Raw genomic sequence first — 21,094 nt, 5'->3', positions numbered from 1 at the left:
AGTTTACGCAAGCGTCTTGTCTTATCCCCAAAATCTCATCCTCCCTTATCCTGTCAGTGTATAAAACACTTTTAGGGAAAAAGTAACTTCTAAACTAGTTCTAATCATCAGAGAGTAGGTTATTTTCCCATTAGGGAAAACTTGGGGAAATTTACGAAATTAGGGAATTTTCATAACACGAGATTTAAAATTCTAACTTTAGAAGAAAATGTCCCAATTATTCATTAACTAATCCAAATATTAGAGAAATTAAGGAAAAAAATTAACGTCGTGTATTTAGGGAATTTTTAAGCAAAAAAGTTGAAAAATGATGAAAATTTTTAAATTACTCTAATAATGTTAAAGAATTTCGTTACTTGCTTCCAAAAAAATTTCTGTAAACAAAACAAGATTCTTACTCCATATTCCTAAAAATTAACTAAATCCGTATTTGATCATTATTCTAATTAATTTAATTGTAATTACTTAAATCCTTTTAAGATTTCACTAAATTCCTAATATAACTTTACTTATCTTTGTAAATCCGTGTCGTGCGTCTACTTTAGTCCAATTGATGGTTCTAGTTGTATAAATTTAGGCTACATAAATTCATAAGACAAACAGTAAATGAAATTTTCGTTTTCGGATTTTATCTGGAAACATCCGTCTTATTTAATCAGGAAAATTTCCCTAAATGCTACTGATTATTCCTTAATGTTCGTGCAATAAGACACAAACATCTGGAAATAATTAGTAGATAAGTTCGGTTCTAATCTTAATAACTAAGTGATTCGGATTTTTAAAAAATGTTGGAAGTAATGTTCCAAACTATAGAATTGTACAGTTTACGCACCACCTGTTACAAAACGAATTCAATTCTTGTACACTGAACTTTTTAATCTTTTAGAGAAAATATCTTGAATTTACAAGATTCTCCTTATATTTTTGGGGAAACTACATCACGAAATCTCAATTTCCCTAAGTTTCGGAAAAATTGACATCTCGTGAAGTAATTTTCCCAAAAATACACATACATAGGGATTTTGCAAATTCGTAAAATTCCCTTTTATTAAAATATTTTAAAAAACTGTTTTACTGAAATTGAGGTTAAAATTTTAACTCAGAAAATTATATTTTGGAGAATTTCCTGAATTCACAAAATCCACTTCGTAGGGTAATTGGGAGATTATAGGGATATTGAGGGCTAATTTCGGGAAATTTCCCTAAAATTAATTTTCTTCCCTTCATCTCGAAAGTTTGAGAAATTGGATCGTTTTAGGAATCAAAATGAATTTCATATTAGAAATTATTTTTTTTTAAATTTGATTTTGTGCAAAATTTCTAATTTAGAAAAATGTGCATGCTGCTGTGTTCATAAATTGCAAGACTATCACCAACATTCAACACAACAATCATAAATTTACTTTCCAACAACTTCTAGAGATGAGATACCAGCTACAGATATTCTTTTTCATTATCCGGAATATTTGAATTTGCTATATTTATAATTTTTTATATATATATATATATATTATTTTTATTTATTTATATATATATATATATTTCATATATATTTATATAAGCTATACATTTTGAATTCAAACTTAACTAATTATTGAATCCATTAACAACAGTCAAAAAACTAAATTTTGAAAGTTAGATTCAATGGGCGATTGTTTTTCAACACAGTCGGAAATTCTTGTTGGGGTCCTCCTCAAGTTCGATATCAAAAAATCAAGAGTTAATGTGTGCAAAGTACAAACGAACTGCAGTAAGTAGATTCAATGTTAATGATGAAAATACAATCCTAAAACACTCAGTCGAAAAAACATCGTGTGCTACAAAAACCATTAGAAAAAAAAATCAATTAAAATGTTTTGTATATGAAGAACCGGTCATTAACTATGAAGAAAGACAAATGTCTCGTTTGGAATAAAGAAGAAAAAAAATAAAAGTAAAATGTTAAACAACTGTCTGTTGATGAAAAGAAGTTTGATTAATTGAACTGTTTTCCAAATCCTTAACTTCCATAGAGTTCACATAATACTTTTCGTCTAATTCCTTTTCTAATCCGTGTCCGTTTGCCGTGGCGTACATGTTTTTTATTCCGTCCATAGGATAGTTGTTAATTGGAGATACACACGACATGGCCTCGCCCAAACTTTCTGGTTCGTAATTTGCAGATAGGCGTAGGTCGTCCTTGCATTCTCCCTGTATGGCCACGTTCAGGCTCTCCATTTTTTCCACACAACTGTGCACTTCATCTACAAGATCTGAACATTCCACCCTGAGTTTGATGTCAGTACCTTTACTTTTTGACTGAGATTTTGCATTTACTACAGAACTGTCAATTTCTTTAACTTTAGAATTTGGATCTAAGCTAGTCGATTCTTTATCCTTCTTTGATTTCTTTTCTTTATCTTTCAAAGATTTTGATGGATTTCCATTTACACGCCGCCGAGATTTCCCTGCTGCACTAGACTTAGATTGCAGGGAAGAATCCATTTCTTCAGTAATGGCTCCAAGTTGAGAGCTATCTTTTGTATTCCCTTCTTTCTGAATTGGAATGTCATCTATATTTGAAGAAATATTGTATTACAGAAAGATTTTTAAAAATATCAATTTACAAATATAAATTAATGATTTTATTTTTGATTCGCACACAATTTCTTTAAAATCATGCAGTTAATTTCATGCAACATAAATCTAAGAACTGACAAAAATTAATAAGATTAAATTTCATGCAAGCAAAATTTGATTTTAAATGTTTTTACAAGTAGATTAGTAGTTAGAAAACAAATTGTGCAGAGATTGAAGATGCCATGCAGAAATTAGAGGTTAGTGTCAAGATCAATATGCTGCAGCAAAAGCAATTATATCTCCCAATATCCAGTCACATGCACTGTCTCATTGACACCAGCAGAAATCATTTTAGAAACAGCATCATAAACTGGTTGCCCAACTAACAGAAAGGAAAAATAAAAATAAAAAAGCAATAAACTTGTTAATTTAAATCAAATAGCAAAACTTAAAAAAAGATCATGCAAATGCAATTTCATAAAAAAATATTTATGCTATGATTTTTACCTGGAAGTTTTTTAGTTCGGAAAGAGGCATTTGTGATAATAGTCTTAGAAACAGATGTAGTGGCCGTAGTAGGAGATAACGCCACACTTATACCCATTGGTCCATCGTTTGGCTGTCCAGATGGATTAACTTTCAAAGAATTTCTAATGCCATTTGTTACCTATAAAATTATAAAAAAGATTATACAAATTTTCTTTATAGCAGTAAATAAAATAAAGCTATGCACAAATTTCAAAATATTAAAAAAAAAATCATCACATACAAGAAGAACATCACTCAATAATTCTTGTGCTGCTCTGAAATGGAGATCATCCAATGCTTGCAAACCTGGAGCTGACAGACCATTAAACCTATTTATAAAAAAAAAGGCATTGGTCGTTAACAAATTTTAAAGCAATTAATTCGATATCGTCGAGAAACTTACATCGAGAAATAAACTGCATGAATTAATTCCAAAAGAAAAGGAGAGGAAATGGGTATTCTATGAACAGTTCTTGGATTAGGATACACACTGCTATCTGTATTGTAAGGTAATTTCAAACCTACATTTATCCTTGGATATCCCTGTCTTACTGTTCTAAAAAAAAAAATTTAGTAAAATGCACTTAATATTTATGTAAACATTTATTTTTAACACCTATATTAAATATTGAAACGTTTTTAGATTGAGAAAATTTATAATATTCTGATAAAAATAAAATTTTACTTTTAGAATCATAATTTAAGAACAGACTATTCAAGAGGAAACGATTCATTGAAAAATCCTTTAATGTTTTTAAAAACAATTGGTAAATGTTAATGGCAAAAAGTTAATCGTTTTATTTTTTAAAACTTATTTCAAAATTTATCTACTGTTATACTGATAAATGATTAATATGAGAAAAATATAAAGTGTTTGTATTCTACAAGTTGTGAACAGGATCTTTATCCTTAGAATTTTCCAGCCATTTATCTTTCTCAAAATAGTCTCCCTCAAATCTCTCACATTTTTGCCAGTGTGTTGTACTTGTGCATTAGAAGTGTCTCGGAAGCCATTTTCAACAATGTGCAATGTTGTTGTCATAAGTAATGTTATGCAGCCAGCGTTCATGCTGTACATAGGTGAATGACTGCTGAAAATGACGTTTGAGTTTTCATTCCTATTGATGAATTAAATGATCATATACATTCAATTCTCTATTGCCCAAAAATTATTTTTGAATAGTAAGTAATCAAATATTTAACATTTAACAGAACTTTAAAAAAATGTTCTTTTTAGTTTGAATATACAAATTCTGTTAAAAAAAAAAAAATTTGAAATTTCCTAGAATTCAGTTTTTTTTTTTAAATTTTGGTAATGACCAAACATTCCATTGCAAGCTGAGATAATGTAGATGCTTTAACTTGAAAATCATCTGATTTTCTAATAAATAATAGGTATTTTGTTTATTTTTAAATTGTCCATTCATTAACACGTTCTAATAAAAAGAATATTTAATTCAAAGTTTAACAAAATTGCAAAATAAAAACATAAAACGGTTCAATGTATTTGTGTGTCTTGAGAATGAGTAATTGAAATAAATTATGAATTTACAATTAAATAAATTTATTTAAAAAGTTGTTTAATTTGAATTTTTCAGGTTTTGAAAATAGAAAATTTATAATATTACCATATATTTTTACAGCTACAGTACAATCATGATCAGTAAAAAAGAATCGAGAGTCAAAAGTTAATTAGCATTTATTTTTCTTTATGCAAACATTTATTAACTCACTGTTAATTCTGACCATGGATTATGAATACATTACTTACTGCATCAATGCACAAACAACAATTTAACTGTGCTAAAATCTTTCCTGGAATTTCACATTGTTACTTTGGAATAAATAAATCTTAAGGTGTGTACAAAATGAACTCAATTTAACAAAAATTAATAAGTAAAAGTAAACATGGCTGACATTGTCAACGTAAAATTAAGAAATAAAACTCAAACATCATTTTATTAGATAAATATGCAAATACAAAAATCCAATTTGACTTTAAATTACTGTTAACTTAATCTAATAAAACTGTTAACAATCTGAAATGTAATTTAAAATTTTCATTTTAGTAGCAGAATAACACAGTCTCAGCTATAAACAAGATATTTTTAGAAATTGTTGTATTAGCATTTATAAAAGATAAAAAAAAGTTTTATTTTTTTGTAAAATAATGTAATTTTGCACTGATATTATATATTTTTTTTAAGTGAAATAAAAACTGATTACTTACTTTGAACACATTTTACACAATGCATGATGGGAATATTTCGACATGGAACCAATACTTTGGTTATATATTCTCATTAAAATAGTCATCACCTGTAATCTAAACACAATTTCTTATTATGGTATGGTTGTAATCTTTAATCATTAAAATTACAAATTACTTTTACAGTCACAAACCTTACCTATTAGTTGCATTGATCTTTTCCACTTCAGGAAAAGGTCCAATTGTAATTGAACGATTGTCACCATATTCCAGTTTTGATAATGCATGTTCGGTAAGTACAGCATGTGACAAACTAATTGGCTGTTAAAATTAATTTTTTATGGAAATAAATATCACGATTATAATTAATATGACAACAACAACAATAATAAATTATACAGCTTACCTCATGGTAAATGGAAGGCTTGGATATTGAAGGAATTCGAAAAGATTGAATAATAGGTTTTCCCAGTGAATCAATAACTTCCTGAAACATTTTATATATACATATTATGTATGTGTAAGATGATTTTGGAATCATTTCAAAGATTATGTTATAATGCGTTAATTTAACAACAGCATAACATTGTCAAAAACAATAAAATTTATAATCAGAGAATAAATTTCATGCAAATATTTTTAAATGTGTAAGAAGAACTTAATTACATGTTGTATATATTTACATGTAATCACAACTTAATTAAAATGAAGCATTAATTTTAGTATAAACAATTTTATTTAATAAACTGAATGAAAAATATTGAATTAAATGCCGAATGTGATAATATAATAAAAGTATTATATAAGTATAAATTTTTATTTTTATTTAATTAGTCAAGTTCTATCCTGAGAGTTAATCTGGCTTTATAATTTGATTTAGAAACTAAAATATTACAAAATATTTAGTTAATGTTCTATAAATTATGGAAGAAAAGAAAAAGTATTTAAAATTCTGAAGTTTAAAATTATGTATTTAATGGCAAGATTATCAATTAATTGAACAAATATATACTTACAAGATTATATATTCCTAAAAGTAATATTTCAACGCATCGAAAACTCTAGAAAATAATCATCGTTTCTTTAAATATACAAAAAACAATTAGAATCATCATTGTTTATAAGAAAATCCACCCACTTTTTGTTCTCCTCTTGACACAATCCCTAAATATAACCCAATAAGAGATGGTATGAATTGTAAAGTGAATTCTTTTAATTCTTTTTCCGGTGAACGATAAAAACTGAACAACTGGTGGCAAACGGGATCGAGAAACTAAAGAAAACATTAAAAATGGTTCAAATATTAATAAAAAGTTTTTTCAAACATAATGAAAAACGATAATTAACATTAACAAAACACAGTTACATTCGCTATAAATAGCACCAGTCAACTGATTTGATTGATAGGTGTGCTTGTAATTATAGCTGAAATAACTCATTGATGAAGAGAATTTTTATATTTTAAAAATAATTTAACTACAGCATAAAAGTAATTTTTATAACAACAAATACACACCTCTTGATAGTATTTCCTCTCTTCGAATATAGTAAACAGTGATTGCAACAACTCACCGTTTTCATTTATAATATTGGCAAAACTGTGAAGTTCAGAACTATTTAAAGTCTGCAAATAAAAATAAAAGATTTTTTTTATTAATTATAATTTTATTTGAACGTAATAAATTACAATATTTACTTTATTCTACCATTGAATGAATTTTTAAACATCAGAATCAAGTGTAGCTTTTAATACTACTACATCATATTAGTTATTATTGTCCCACTCTTGACATAAGTTCCTATATATGGATATGAGTTAAGTAATGGAAATATATCAGTTGTTTAAGTTCGCAGCACAAAAACCTGATTGAAACTGTGCCAATAAGCAAATTTTAAATGTATTAACACGAAAAAGCTTGTTTAGGAAAGCTGTCAAAATTAATTTTTGGCAGTAAAAATATTCCTATCGACTAATTGCAGTTAATAAAAAAAAAGAAAAATCATTCCGACTAATTAAATGTGTCAATACTAATTTAGTTTTGTTTTATTTCATTTTATTATAGTGTTAAAAATCGCGAAAGTAAAAAATAATTTATTGTGAGTGCGGCTTGATTAATGCCAAGATATTATTGAGGTCAGCAAGATAAATTTCTGATAACAGCCATATCAAATTTTATAAAGAGAAAAACATAACAGATAATTTAACATTATCTCACTGTTAGACAAGTGCACAATGTCACGAACAATTCAAACAACATAAAATTCTAGACTAAGCTTTTTAAGTTATTATTAATAGCTACTTTAATATAGCTTTATTTGTTTTAGAACTTTTGATTCATAAAAAGAATCATTTTAAACAACACTTTTCATAAAAATTATAAAATAAAAGTGACATTTTGCTTTATTTTTCTTATCACCAAATAAAATTCTGACAATGAAGATATAATCCATAAAAAAAATACAGATTCTAAGAAAGAAGAAAAATATTGATTATTATTGACTGAAAAATAAATTCATTGAGATTAAAACATTAAATTTTTGGTCAATTTTCGAGCATAATTAAATCACTACCCAATTATATAAAAAACATTATTAAAGCATTAATTCTATAACAAAAAAAAACCTTCAAGTATGACATACTCAGCATTGTATTTTTGCACAGCATAATTTAATATAGCACAATATAACATTTACCAGATGCCAGATTCCTGATTAAATTTGATAAAAAGCCATTTAGTTGTTTATACAGTATACAAAATACGAGCGTTTTTGACTATAGCGTACAACTAGATTAGCAACAATCCATTTAAAATACTTTTTTAACTTATAAAATATACTATACTACAACTGTTAGGTAGCTTAAAATATATTTAGAGAGTGCATTTAGAATTATTCTCGTTCGGTAAATAACACAAACATTACCAACTTACAAAATGCTAAAATTATTCACGAAAAAAATTAAATCTTTGATTTTATTACGTAAACAACTTCGGTAATTCTATAATATTTAAAAGCATACCAACATATTACCTTACAAAAATCTATTAATAGATCCCTTTTCCTGATTAGGAATATAATTGGAAATGTAATAGAAATTTAATATTTAAACAACAAAATAACTATAAATCAATCATCGTGAAAGTCGGGTTATAAATTAAAATCGAGGAGAGTAAACATCGGAAATTTATTAAAATGTAAATTTCGTTACTCACCTTATAATCAGCCAACCACTCCCTGACAATAATGTCTGCCATATTTTTTGAAACATTATCCTTCAATACAGAGGCCACTAAAGTCACTGAAAGAAAATTGATTAACTCATTATTCAATTTAGAAAACGCTTTCTATCTCGATTCTTCAAATAAATAAAACCAATGCAAAGACGATGTAAATTGTCGTAATGCATTTCTGACGCTATACAAATCTAACAAATATTAAATTAATTCTACAAAAGAATTGTAAAAAGGAAATAAAAGATGAATTATATAATGGTAATAAGTTGATATTATACCTATTATCTCATAATATGAAAATTACATGATTATTCATCATCCTAACTGTAGTCTTATATTACATAACTTCATTTTTAAACATTTTCCTCAACTGTTCCTCAGTAAATATATATTATTTATCACATAAAATAAATACGAAATATAAAAAGTGATTAGTTTTCTAAATGTTTATAACTTTACTACTGCATATATGACTTAATTATTGAACAAAATTGACCTTTACCCAATTTAATCTGATGTAGAGTAAACATAAAAAAATTTTACATCTAAACTAGCAGTTCAATGTACTGAATTATTCTGTATTTACTGCAAGAATTCTATTATTTATTAATGGAGGATGAAATAATTTATTTCCTTTATTTCTTCCAATATTACAATATCGCATCTTGACCTCCAATTGAATGGATAATTATATAAAGTTGTTTTTATTAATCAGAACAAAAGACCGACTACTCTCTTAGTTGTAGACGAACCAAAGTCAAAAAAATAATTAAAAAACATTACATAATTTTCAACTTTATAAATCTTATTATGGAATAATTAGATTGATTACTGTAAAATTTAATAATTAAATAACCATTTAAAAATCCTACAATTAAAAAAACATACAAATTATTAAAATTTTTACAACTATTTTACAAGATACTCGTCTCGTATTTAGGGTAGATGTACCAGTTTTGGCCAGTGTACCAGTTCTGGCCAGAAAACAAATTTAACTTAAAAATATAACCACCACATATTCAAATCTGTCCAATGAAACAAACTTTTATTGTTAACTGTGTGAACAGTTAACAATAAAAGTTTGTTTCATTTGTGATTATATTTTTAAGTTAAATTTGTTTTCTGGCCAGAACTGGTACTACACTGACCAAAACTGGTACATCTACCCTATGCATTTTTGGTAATTATTGATACGGTTAAATTCGATCTACACGAATATGGATTGTCAGCGTGTAATTACACATCACATAACGATCAATTAAAATATTAATAATTAATTGCTAAATTACCTTGAAAGAGATGATTTATATAACACAATTTTAACATTTGAATTATTCACACTGTATTATCATCAATTATTATATATCATCTAAATAACTCTGCAAAGTAATTATAATATACAAACAATTAAGCTAATGAAAAAACAACAATTACCTAAATGTCTTTAGTGGAAAACCCGAGAGATGTTAAATGCCAGAGTGGAATCAAAATGGGAACCGATACAACAATTTTACAATACAGAACCTTAAAAAATACGGGGAATTTAAAAATGAAAATTATCTTTTCTCTTAGAAACTCGATGTTTCTTAATTGACAAATTTGAAATGCAGAGGAGAAAAATGATATTCTGAAGCCTTTGAATACATTTCTCAGTTTTCCTAAGTGGTTGTATATAATAAAAACTCAATAAATAAAAACAGTTTCACTCATTCATGTTGTTTAAATTATATTATTATTATATAATTCTTCATTTAACATATTTATTATAGTTAACCTTTGAAAACGAGGAACTTAATGATATCCTTAGGAATTTCAGTTATTTCTATTCCGAGATATGCATCTATGACTTATCTTTTGTTATAAAAAAAAACATCACAAAACAAGCTGTTATCTTCTTATAGTGTACTTATTTGTCTTATTTTGACTTTAAAATAAATTTGAAAATCATTTTTCTTCAACTAAATGTGACTACTTAATTTTAAGCTAAATTTTGAATATAATTATTACTCTATACCAGCAAGTCAAAATGAGAAATGAAAAAAAAAAAAAAGTATTAAATAATTAATGTTTGTGATTTCTAATTTTTTTAATCAAACGAACAACTAAGTTGAAATTTTTCGCCTTGAATGACATTTAACATTCTTAAATTATATGATTAATGTATTAAGCTGTAATGTTTCTTCAATCAATAATAAACTTGTTGTATTCGAAGAATGGAAAAATCAGACCGGCTTTTGAAATTTTACTCTCACATCCGAGAATTATGTAAAAAGATTCGGATTTCTATTTATATTCTCTTCCTTTTCAAAATATCTGACTTAAGTTATTTTTAAAACCTTTTGTTTAACTTTCCACATCTGCTCGCATCTATCATCTTTTACATTCTCAATATTATCGAGGTATTTTGTAGTTGTAAATCATCTTCAGCTTAGTTTCAAAGGATAATCAATTAGTCGAGGAACTACACACATTATAATTGAAAATGTCATTACACAATAGTTCTATAAGGGCATTAAATTAGAACAACTTTCTTGAAATATCTGAAACAAACCTTTGGTTAAAGATGCAATAAATTAGATAATAGATGAACATTTTAAAGGATCTTTTCTTACAAAGCTAAGAGAACACATGAAAAGGTTTATCCCTTATCTAACTTAGGGTTTCTGTGAGTTGTTGTTTCAGACTCGAAATTAATGAGGAATTGAAAGAGAAGTTGAAATTTGGTACACAGTTAGGGTATGTCATGAGAACGGACACTAAGAAAGAATTTTTCGAAATTCCCCCCATGGGAAGGGAGAGGGTTAAGGATTACCTTGAAAAACTTTGATTTTACTGTACTATTTTAAATGTGAATTTAACATTTTTAGACCCATCTAAACATTCTCTAATTAGTCTCAAAAGAGGGGGAAACCTAATTCTTGCACCCGATGAAAACGAGTAAGATCGGCTATAATCTAATAATCTCAACCTTCGTTATCGTTACTTTTTGCCCGAGCAACGCCAGGCTCATCTGCTAGTTAAAAACACAATTATAAAACTCACTTGTCTAATATCTGAAAATTATAAAAATTAGAAATTAACTATCAACTAATATATTTTATCATCAAATTATTTACTTTATAGCAAATATTTTGTTATATATTATGGTCTTTTCAAACAGATATAATTTATCGTGGTAAACTGTTCTATGTAAATGTTAGAAACTATTCACTGTAGATAAAGGAAAATTAACAGTAACCCAATTAAAAGTTTTCTTTTTTTATATTTATCCGAAATGTAATTATCTCAAAAATGATACAGATGCTGGAACAAAATTATTTTGTATTCAAACTGCTTCTAATTAGATTCATTCATATTCTATCAAGAATTAAAAATAATAGCATTATATAATAATAAAATGTTTAGTTTGAGATAATTTTGCCAATTGGGAAAACTGTATTTATTATAATATTAATGTTTTTCCGGGAAGAAATAGATCTAATTATTAAAATTGGTTTAAAAAACTTCTTTGTATGAAAGATTATGAAGTCCATATTTAGGTAAGTAGACTTTACAAGTAAATGTATCTTTCTAAAAAAATAAAAAAAAAAAAAACCTTACACTTTAAATTACTCCAGCAATTATTATTTGATGAATGTTTCAAAGGCCCCGTTCTTGTTCATTAAATAATATTTTCTAGAGTAATTTAAGATGCAAGTTTTTCTATCTTGACATTCTTCCTTCAGTTCTCTCTAGAAAATTGTGCAAGACAAACGAAATGGCTCAATTATAACTTTACAGTGTTTACTGTGTGATATACATGACTGATAAACCTTTCATAATTATCAAAAACAATTGTTCAGTTTCATTTGAAACTTATTGTTTTTATATAATTTAAATACATAAAAGTTTATAATTGAAGGACTTGGTGTAGAGTAGGCAACTGACAATTTCATGAAATTTGAGTTATTAGTGCAGAAGAAGAGGGTAAATGCCTATCCCAGGTAAATAATTCGAAAGTTTACCTTCGAATCATTTACCATTATGCAGTTTGATGGTAGAAGAAAAGGGTATGGAACACAAATATAACAAATAAAAGAAACTTTAAACTTACATTTTACAATATAATCATTTTGCTAGTTCCCTCCCTCCTTTATGTCCTTCAATTGTATTTTACTTTCTTGTAGAAAGCACTATAAAATAGGGCTCTTTAAGCAATATATACTTCTTTTTAGATTAAATATGCACTTATGTGTAACGTACAAAAGCAGCAAAATTCATAATATTTAATCTACTAGCTTTCAATTTAAATTCATTGACTTTTTAACGGTTCAGTTGAGATAAATTTATAAAGTTCATGCTTTTAACTGTTATAATGATGATAAAAAAATAATCTTTCCTAGAACTGATATGTAATGTTTTATTAACCTTTGATTCTAAAAACATAACTTTTGACAGTATTTAAGAAGGAAAAAAAATAAAATTTTTTATCAATCATCTTGAAGCTTTTTTTTTAAAATTCTAGAATGTATTTATATCAAAATCTATATTTATGTATCACATGAAAATGCTTTTGTAAACAAATTTCGACCTTAGAAATCCTCGTATAATCTTAAAACTGTCTTTCTTAACTCTTGAATTACTAAAATTAAGCATATGAAATCCAATAAAAAATATCTGAAAATAATAATAATAATAATTGAATGGAATAAAAGGGTTTCATCTAACGATGTATCATCACATTTATTTTCCAAAATTTAATATAGGCCTAACAGCAACCAATATTTAAAAATATCAATAATAAACAGTTTATGTTTTAATCCAAATAAAATGCAGTTAAGAGAATATCTTCAAGGTATTTTTCAATATACATCGATAATTAGAGCCAAATGATTGCTGTAACATATCCAAGCTGGGTTATTTTTCTTCGACTATTACGTTCAGCTCTAATTAATAACGTTGAGTTTATGATGTTTATGTACGTATATATACGTCGATAATATTGTAGTAACATATATTTGTCGGACTTTAAATATCTTAAGCGAGAAGCATTTCTTGCATAATACTTAATTGTTTATTCAATTAGTATAATATTTTACGGTAACAATTTTCATTTTAATGTCGAAAAAGTATACAAAAATCTTCATAAAATGAAAAAAGATAGCAAAAATCAAAAATATTCTGTGCACTGTTTAGTCACAGAATATTTTCGCTTTGAATATTTAATTTCTATTGATTTTAACAGAATAATTTAAAAATTCTTTTCTATTAATACATTTAAATCTTAAGCTTTATACTTAATATAACATAAATACCAAAAAGAAGTTTTTAAAAAAAAATCTTAATTCAAAAATTATTGTATGAACTAGTCTACCTTACAAACTATTATGAAGTAATAAAAGACACGAGTTATAAAATATTACTAGGAACTCCGATTATCCACTTCTAATTTCAATTAACCCTTTAATGGTTTCCAGAAAGATTAATCATACTAATAGACTTAATGCTCAACTTATGTTGTCGTAGTCTCTACCAGCATTTCTGCAATAGTAATGCCTTTAACAATACGTGCTTCCAACTTTCGCCAAAATAAAAATGACCTTATTTTTAACGAAATATAATGTACAAAAAAATTGGCAACTGTCTAGAAATTCAAACAATTATTTCTCGATTTTTAAACTACTGTTAATGTTAATAAACAAATAAAATTTCTGAATCGAATCTAGAATTTAGTAAAATAAATAATTTAATATCTTACTTTCGTCTTATTAATCAAAATTGCTGAAAAAAAAAAAAAAAAATTACTTCCAATATCTCGAATGCTAAATAATGTTAAATAAAGCAAGTTTCGAGGCGATAAAATTTTAATAAAAAATTCCCGCGTAAGAACATGGTATTAAAATAGCAAGTTATTGGTTATTATACCAAGGTATCAGAGACATTTCCTTTTAAAAATATTACTTTAAATTTTTCTTTTTTCTAATTAGGAGAACAATATTTTTATAACCACCACGCAGAGTCAATTTATTATGCATATAACATGCAGAAATACTAGAATCTAATTATATAACAATCAAAAGTTTTCCCATTTTTTCACTAGGAAATGAAATTATTTTACGAAACAAAGCTTTAAGTAATAAAATATTTTATAAAATTCCTGCCAGAAAAAGCCTGTTAGTAGATCACCGAATTTCTCTTGGCAAGAAAAAACCACTGGTACAAAACCTGCGGCCCAGAGCCAATAGCTGCGCCAATTTACGTTATCACTTGAATGAAATTATGACATTTTAATCGATATGGCTAAAGGGATTTTACTTTTTAGGTCACAATTTTTATCTGATGTGCTGTTAGTCGAAATAAGACAAACAGAAAAAAAAACGGCATTTTAACAAGGGAAACTCTTTGGAAAATATCCAAAAGTATGATAAATCCTACAAAACTGCTATATATTTATTTTTTTCTTTTTTGTTAAAATGTTTAGGATAAATAAGTTAAAAGAAACATCATTTTTAAAATTATGTAATAACATCAATACAATATCTCTACCTATAACATTATTATTATTCTCAGAACAATTAATTTTCACTTTGCAACACTGTAGTAATGTCTACACAACAAATACACAGCTACAAATAACTGAATCAATCTATTCGACCTATTTAAGTCCAAAATTCTATCAATAAAAAAAAAAAATAACAAAACAAAGCACAATATGATCTTATTCTAAATTTGAGGTTACGGGAATTCTGCCAGAATTATAATTTTGATATTTTTCTTTCTAAATATTGTTTTAAGATATAATTCTGAGTTAATGCACACAATTTTAAGACAAACTACTGTTTTTAAACTAACCTTTCCAAACTTCTTAAATAAAATGGAGAACAATACAAACAAAGTAAGTTTTTTAACATATTCATTATTGATTCCTTACCGTACGCATTTTAAATACCTTATAATATCAGAGTAATCTAATATTTAATAAGATTAAAAATTAATATTTTAATATTTTTGCACCAATAAATTCTGAATTGAGTCATCCTATTTCAACTCTGTTAAATAAAATTCTACTTGATTTAATTTAACAAGTAGTTACATAAAAATCCTATTCGATTTTTAATTTAAAAGTTACAATTGACAAAGAGGACTTCTTTAACCGTAGGGTTGTTTCAAACTTGGATACTAAATCAATTACTGTATTTTCCGGCGTATAAGACGACCCCCGACTTTTACAGTTAAAATATAGAGTTTGGGATAACTCTTCATATAAGATGACACCCGACTTTTGAGAAGATTTTCCTGGGTTAAAAAGTTGTCTTATACGCTGGAAAATACGGTAATTAATGTGTCTAAAGCTAAAATCAGCAATATTCGCCAGATATAATCACTTATTTTGGAAACCACTACAAAAAGGGTTTATAGGCAAATAAACAAATTTGTTCTGTCCTTCTAATCAGATGTTTACCAGAGGTCAAGAACCACTCAGAAGACAATTTTAATTCACAGATATTCTATTTATATGCATTTCTTGACCTCTAGTGAACATCGGATTGGAAGGACAGAACCAATTTTGTTTATTTGCCTATAAACCACTTTCTAGTGGTTTCCAAGTGTCTAACCAAGTTTGTAATATTTTCCTTTGTTATTCAGAACATAGAAAATATTGAAATATAAATTACAAACTCTATAAATAATGAAAGTTGAATAAACCAGTAAGTTTAAAATTACTATTAATCAATTATAACAACTGTACTTATTATCTAAATAGGAATTAGATAACTTTACTGTTATCGCAGTAGTTGTTATTAATCAAGATTGATGAGAGAGATTGGACTCCAGTTCAACATTCAATTTCTTCTCTTTCTCGCTACATACAGAAATAATTTTCTGACATTTAGGTAATAAACTTCAGTTTTATTTTTGCTTAACTGAAAAATTATGAAATTTGTAAAGGTCATAATCTATTGCCACTTCTCGGTAGCTCTATAAACAATGCAAAAGATGTGTATAAAAATAAGCATTTGTGTATACAGCTACACTTGAAAATTTTTTCGTTATATAATTCCAAAATACTTAATTTGAATAGTATCCTTCTTAAATAGAATTTTCCTACATTAATAAGATACTATCTGAAGATAATATATCAGAAAACATATCAATGAATTTCAGCTAAACCAGAGGTTCCCAAACTTTGGTTCTTGATAAAAGGTTAAGGAATCCTTCAAAGGATCAACCTCACTCTTCTTTTTTGCTAATATAGTTAATAATAAATAAATCGGTGAGCCAGTATTAATCCACACACCATTTTCATAGAAGAGACCAATTTACATCATCCTGACCTATAATATAAATAACCCACCAAACTAATTTTTTAACAAACCACTTGCGATTGACCCTCAACTAATTTTTTAACAAACCACTTGCGATTGACCCTCAACTAATTTTTGACTCCCCAGAAAATGCATTATTGATCTCAGGGAGTCAATACTAGAGACCCAAGCCAAACCAACAAATACATAAAAGTCAATTTTATTTGTGAAAATATATATAGAAACTAATTTTACAATTATTATTAACAATTAAACAGAGAATGTCATAAATTACCAAACATATTTTGATAGGAAACATCAATGAATATCAAACTAATCCAGATTGTCCATTCGTTATTTACTCCTACATCATGAATGTCTGATATTCCATTTCAAAATTGCTAGCTTGTAATTGCAAATGTTAAGGAACTCAATAAATCAATTTTCTGCACAAAGATACATGCTTATTTATCATTTACCATATTTTTTTCTGGTTTACAGACTGAAATGTATTATTTTATCCACTAAAAAGAAAACCGTAATTTAGAACAATAACTATATTTTTAATTATTGTATTGAGTTTGGGTGATCAGATTCATTTCAATCAAGTCGCATGATTTGTTAAACTGTGATAAATTATCTACACCCTAATTTTTAATCTTATTCATATAAAAAGAGATATTCAAATTTCTCATTATTAAACTCTCATATTTTTGGTCTTTATCACACACTAATTCTTTAAATGGTGTCTTAACTTCCTATTGACTGGATTTATTAATTGATTAGAGGCTGTGTAGACTGTTTGTCTATAGACTATGTTTTCAAATCTAGTCCAAAACCTAGTCTATAGACAATCGGCAGCATAATGCTATGTAGTAGACTGCAGTATCATTTGTTATGGGTAGATCCGACGTCCTACACATGCTGGCCGATCTATAAAGGAGATAATATGGGTTGAAGAGTACTGCTTCTGACTCATACTATTTGTGGTAAATTTTGTTTCGGACTAGATTTAAAATTTACCACAAATAGTATGAGTCGGAAGCAATACTCTTCAACTTATATTATCTCCTTTATAGATCGGCCGGCATGTGCGGGACGTCGGCAATTACGTCTGTCACAGAAGTCAGATCTACCCATAACAAATGATACTGCAGTCTACTATGTAGTCTTAACATGCCAATTCTTCAGATTTGCCTTAAATTATCCAAATTTATTAGAAAATGTATACATCAAACAAAACCTTTACAGTCCAGTAAATAATTTTAATATAAATATGACAAGTGTTTTCTACTTTACACACAAGATCTGCTTCATTCTAAATTTGAATGCATAGAACTAATTTAAAAGATTTTGTAAAGGTTTTGTCGACGTGTTTAGTCGTCGATCCAGTTATTGGGAAGAAATTCATTTCGTTATTAGAAAATGAACATCTTTTAAAGAAAAGTTCATAACCACGACCGTCGAGAGGTTATACCGGTGGTGAGGATATCAGTTGGCCATTTTTTTAAAATAAACAAAATACACAGAATGTTTCTTTATTAATAAATGGCAGTCTTAAAGATTCTGTCTTCTCGTTTTATGTCTCCCTATTACTATAACAACGTACGAGCCCTCTCCAACTTCCTCGATGGTGCAAGACAAACCCTACTCGACTTGCAGAACCAAAACTTAGCGCTCGTACATTCGATTACTTTATTTTCTGTTAATTAAAACAACATTTTATGGGGTAGTAACCAGGATATTTCCCTAAGTTTTCTCTAGGCCAGTGAAAAATCCCCGGGGTTAATGTTATCTTAGGTGCCAAGATGGCGGCTCGCATCTGATTCCAGCAAGGAAACAGTGGGACACTCGTTCTAACCTAACCTAATAATTACCATAATTATTAGCAACCAAATTATTAGAATAGGTTAGGTTAGGTTAGAATGTGCGTCCTACTGTTTCCTTGCTGGAATCAGAGGCGAGCCGCCATCTTGGCACCTAAGGTAACATTAACCATCCCCGGATCATCCCTCTCGACAGTCCCATCTGTAACAGTCAATACATGAAAATTTCAAATTTAATTTCATATGTTGACTGCGATACGAATATATTTTAATTACATTTATAAGGAAAACAGGAATAATAAGCATTTTTTAAATTGTAATTATAATTACGCAATTTATATAGGTAAATAAGCCACCTAAACGTCACTTCTACCGATAATTATAAAAATAAATACGCTAATTTATTCGAAGAAAATTCGAAATTTTTTATTATATTTTTTAATTTTAAACGATAAAATAAAATAAAATTTACTTTAAAAAACGTTTATTTATTAGAGATTTTTTAAAAATATTTTTTATGGCTTTTAGGCGGCGTTTTATTACTTTCGCTTTGACTGAAAGCTGTAAACTGTGGTCTGACCTGAAAAATTATTTTCATTTAATAAATTATTTAAACTATTCACTCGAATCGCGTCGTCAATTTAACAATAAATGCTTATTGGAAACGATAATGCTATTGTTACTTACCTAATACAAAAATAACTTGTCGAAATTAAAAGAAATTTAAGCTGATTTTACGGGTTTACAACTTCCGATATATGACCGGCGCCATCTTTCATAGACATCGAGATAACGAACGGTGTTATGATATCGCCGGCAATATTTTTCGACTTGGCAAGGTTAAATTGAAAACTGTAATAATAATTTTTTTTTCGTTTAAAATAAAAAACTAATAATAATTAATGTTTAAAAGTATAAATTGTGATTTATAAACTAATATTTTATTTGTGAAGAAATGAAATAGTTCTAATGGTAATTTGTTCGTTGCAACTTCTTACGGAAAACCAATATGGTAATTCAATTAGATGGCCGCGTGGCCGGGCGGTTAAGGTGTTTTAGTCTATTGCTCTAGTAATCCGGAATAGAATCCACCACGAGAATTTTTTTGTAGGCGGTTTGATGTCTTGGGCTCCGACTCTCGCCATCCGACCATCTCCATCTCGTCATTGTGGGCCGAATTCACATGGGTATTTTATTTATTTGTCTTTTATTCTTTTTCCTATGGAAACTAAGAAGGGCTCACCAATGGGCGAATGGATAAAACCATTGAACATTGGTAGTTCAATGGATAAAACCATTGAACTACCATTGTTAGATGCGGTATTCGAGCTGCATCGGTTGGTGATTTGCGCTTCACCAACCGGTGGGTGGCAAATAGAGTTTTTTGGGTTTTATTTATGTGTCTAGCACCTAAATTGAAGCCAGTTTCATATAAAGGTCCTGCCGGAAGCGTTTTTTAAACCATCGATCCATCAACTAAGAGCCTTTTTTTAAATCAAACCTATCGTGAGTTCGGTTAGGCCCAGGCCAGGCCGAGTGTTGTTGGCGGGTCCGACATGTCTGGATGGATCACCCTCCGAAAAATTCATGGAATTTTTCGACCTGATCGAATTCGTTCCTGGGTCATCCAGAGAGGTAAGCTGCCACTTTAGCCGTTCGACCACCCGATTAGCAAAATAGCAACTCTAGTAAAAAACATCTAGTAAACGATCCACAGGGCAGAAAGAGACGATAATTTAAAAAGTATTATTTAATAAAATACATATATATCTTTGTTATTTCAAACTGAAATTTCTAATTTGTTTTAAAAGAAAGTCTTATCATATTTAATCGTGATAATTTTTTACCTTTTAACCTGGGGGACAATAAAAAAACTTTTTTCCATATTCATCGTAGATTATGCCATGCTTCCTCGACTGGTATAGGACAGACCCTACATATTCAGGACTGACTGCTTACGAAAGATTCCTCGAGAATCTTTTTCTGGGATTTGATCCCGGTTTCCCAGAGCGATAGGACGACGTCATAATCGCCTCGACCAGCAATAATAGGTCAACTATTCGTCTGCCGTATCTCCTTGCAATAGCCCTTGTAACGTTGCACGGCAAGCTTATGGGAGAAAAGTGGCAGCTATGAGAGGGATCAAGTAGAATTCTTGCAGTTTGCCAAAAAATGGCGGAGGCATTGGTCCATATTGATGCAATTATTGCTATAGTTGAATATTTGCTCGAATCGTCAGATGACGAACAAAATACACATTCCGCCCGGATTCAATTACGGGTTCTCTAAAGCGGTAGACGTATGCTTTAATCGCCTCGGCTATCTGGCCATCCAAACATAATTGCTGTCAACACCATCTAGGTATTGCTGAATTCCTTCCATGTGTAGATTTTCAGCTGCCGTTGGCACCCGACGAGCAGCCACCACAGCGAACATAAAACGTGTCTGACTGCC

At 28.2% G+C, this 21,094-nt stretch overlaps 1 protein-coding gene across 1 annotated transcript; it reads right to left on the bottom strand.

The window, feature by feature from the left end:
• Window positions 1-1,378: 1,378 nt before the first annotated feature.
• On the bottom strand, window positions 1,379-19,485 carry Hyccin (PI4KA lipid kinase complex subunit hyccin). Its single transcript, XM_067264763.1, has 12 exons — window positions 19,328-19,485; window positions 8,509-8,594; window positions 6,813-6,920; window positions 6,435-6,569; window positions 6,313-6,357; window positions 5,703-5,783; window positions 5,496-5,617; window positions 5,318-5,413; window positions 3,491-3,643; window positions 3,329-3,416; window positions 3,067-3,226; window positions 1,379-2,552 (listed from the first exon to the last, which is right to left on the bottom strand). The coding sequence occupies exons 2-12, from the start codon at window positions 8,548-8,550 to the stop codon at window positions 1,942-1,944; spliced, it is 1,641 nt and encodes a 546-aa protein (XP_067120864.1). The 5' UTR covers window positions 8,551-8,594; window positions 19,328-19,485; the 3' UTR covers window positions 1,379-1,941.
• Window positions 19,486-21,094: the final 1,609 nt, after the last annotated feature.

Source organism: Centruroides vittatus, unplaced genomic scaffold (assembly GCF_030686945.1).
Source record: "Centruroides vittatus isolate TY-2023 unplaced genomic scaffold, ASM3068694v2 contig_1916, whole genome shotgun sequence".
NCBI lineage: Eukaryota > Metazoa > Arthropoda > Arachnida > Scorpiones > Buthidae > Centruroides > Centruroides vittatus.
Note: the sequence above shows the minus strand (reverse complement) of the source record. Positions and strands in the feature narration are given on the sequence as shown.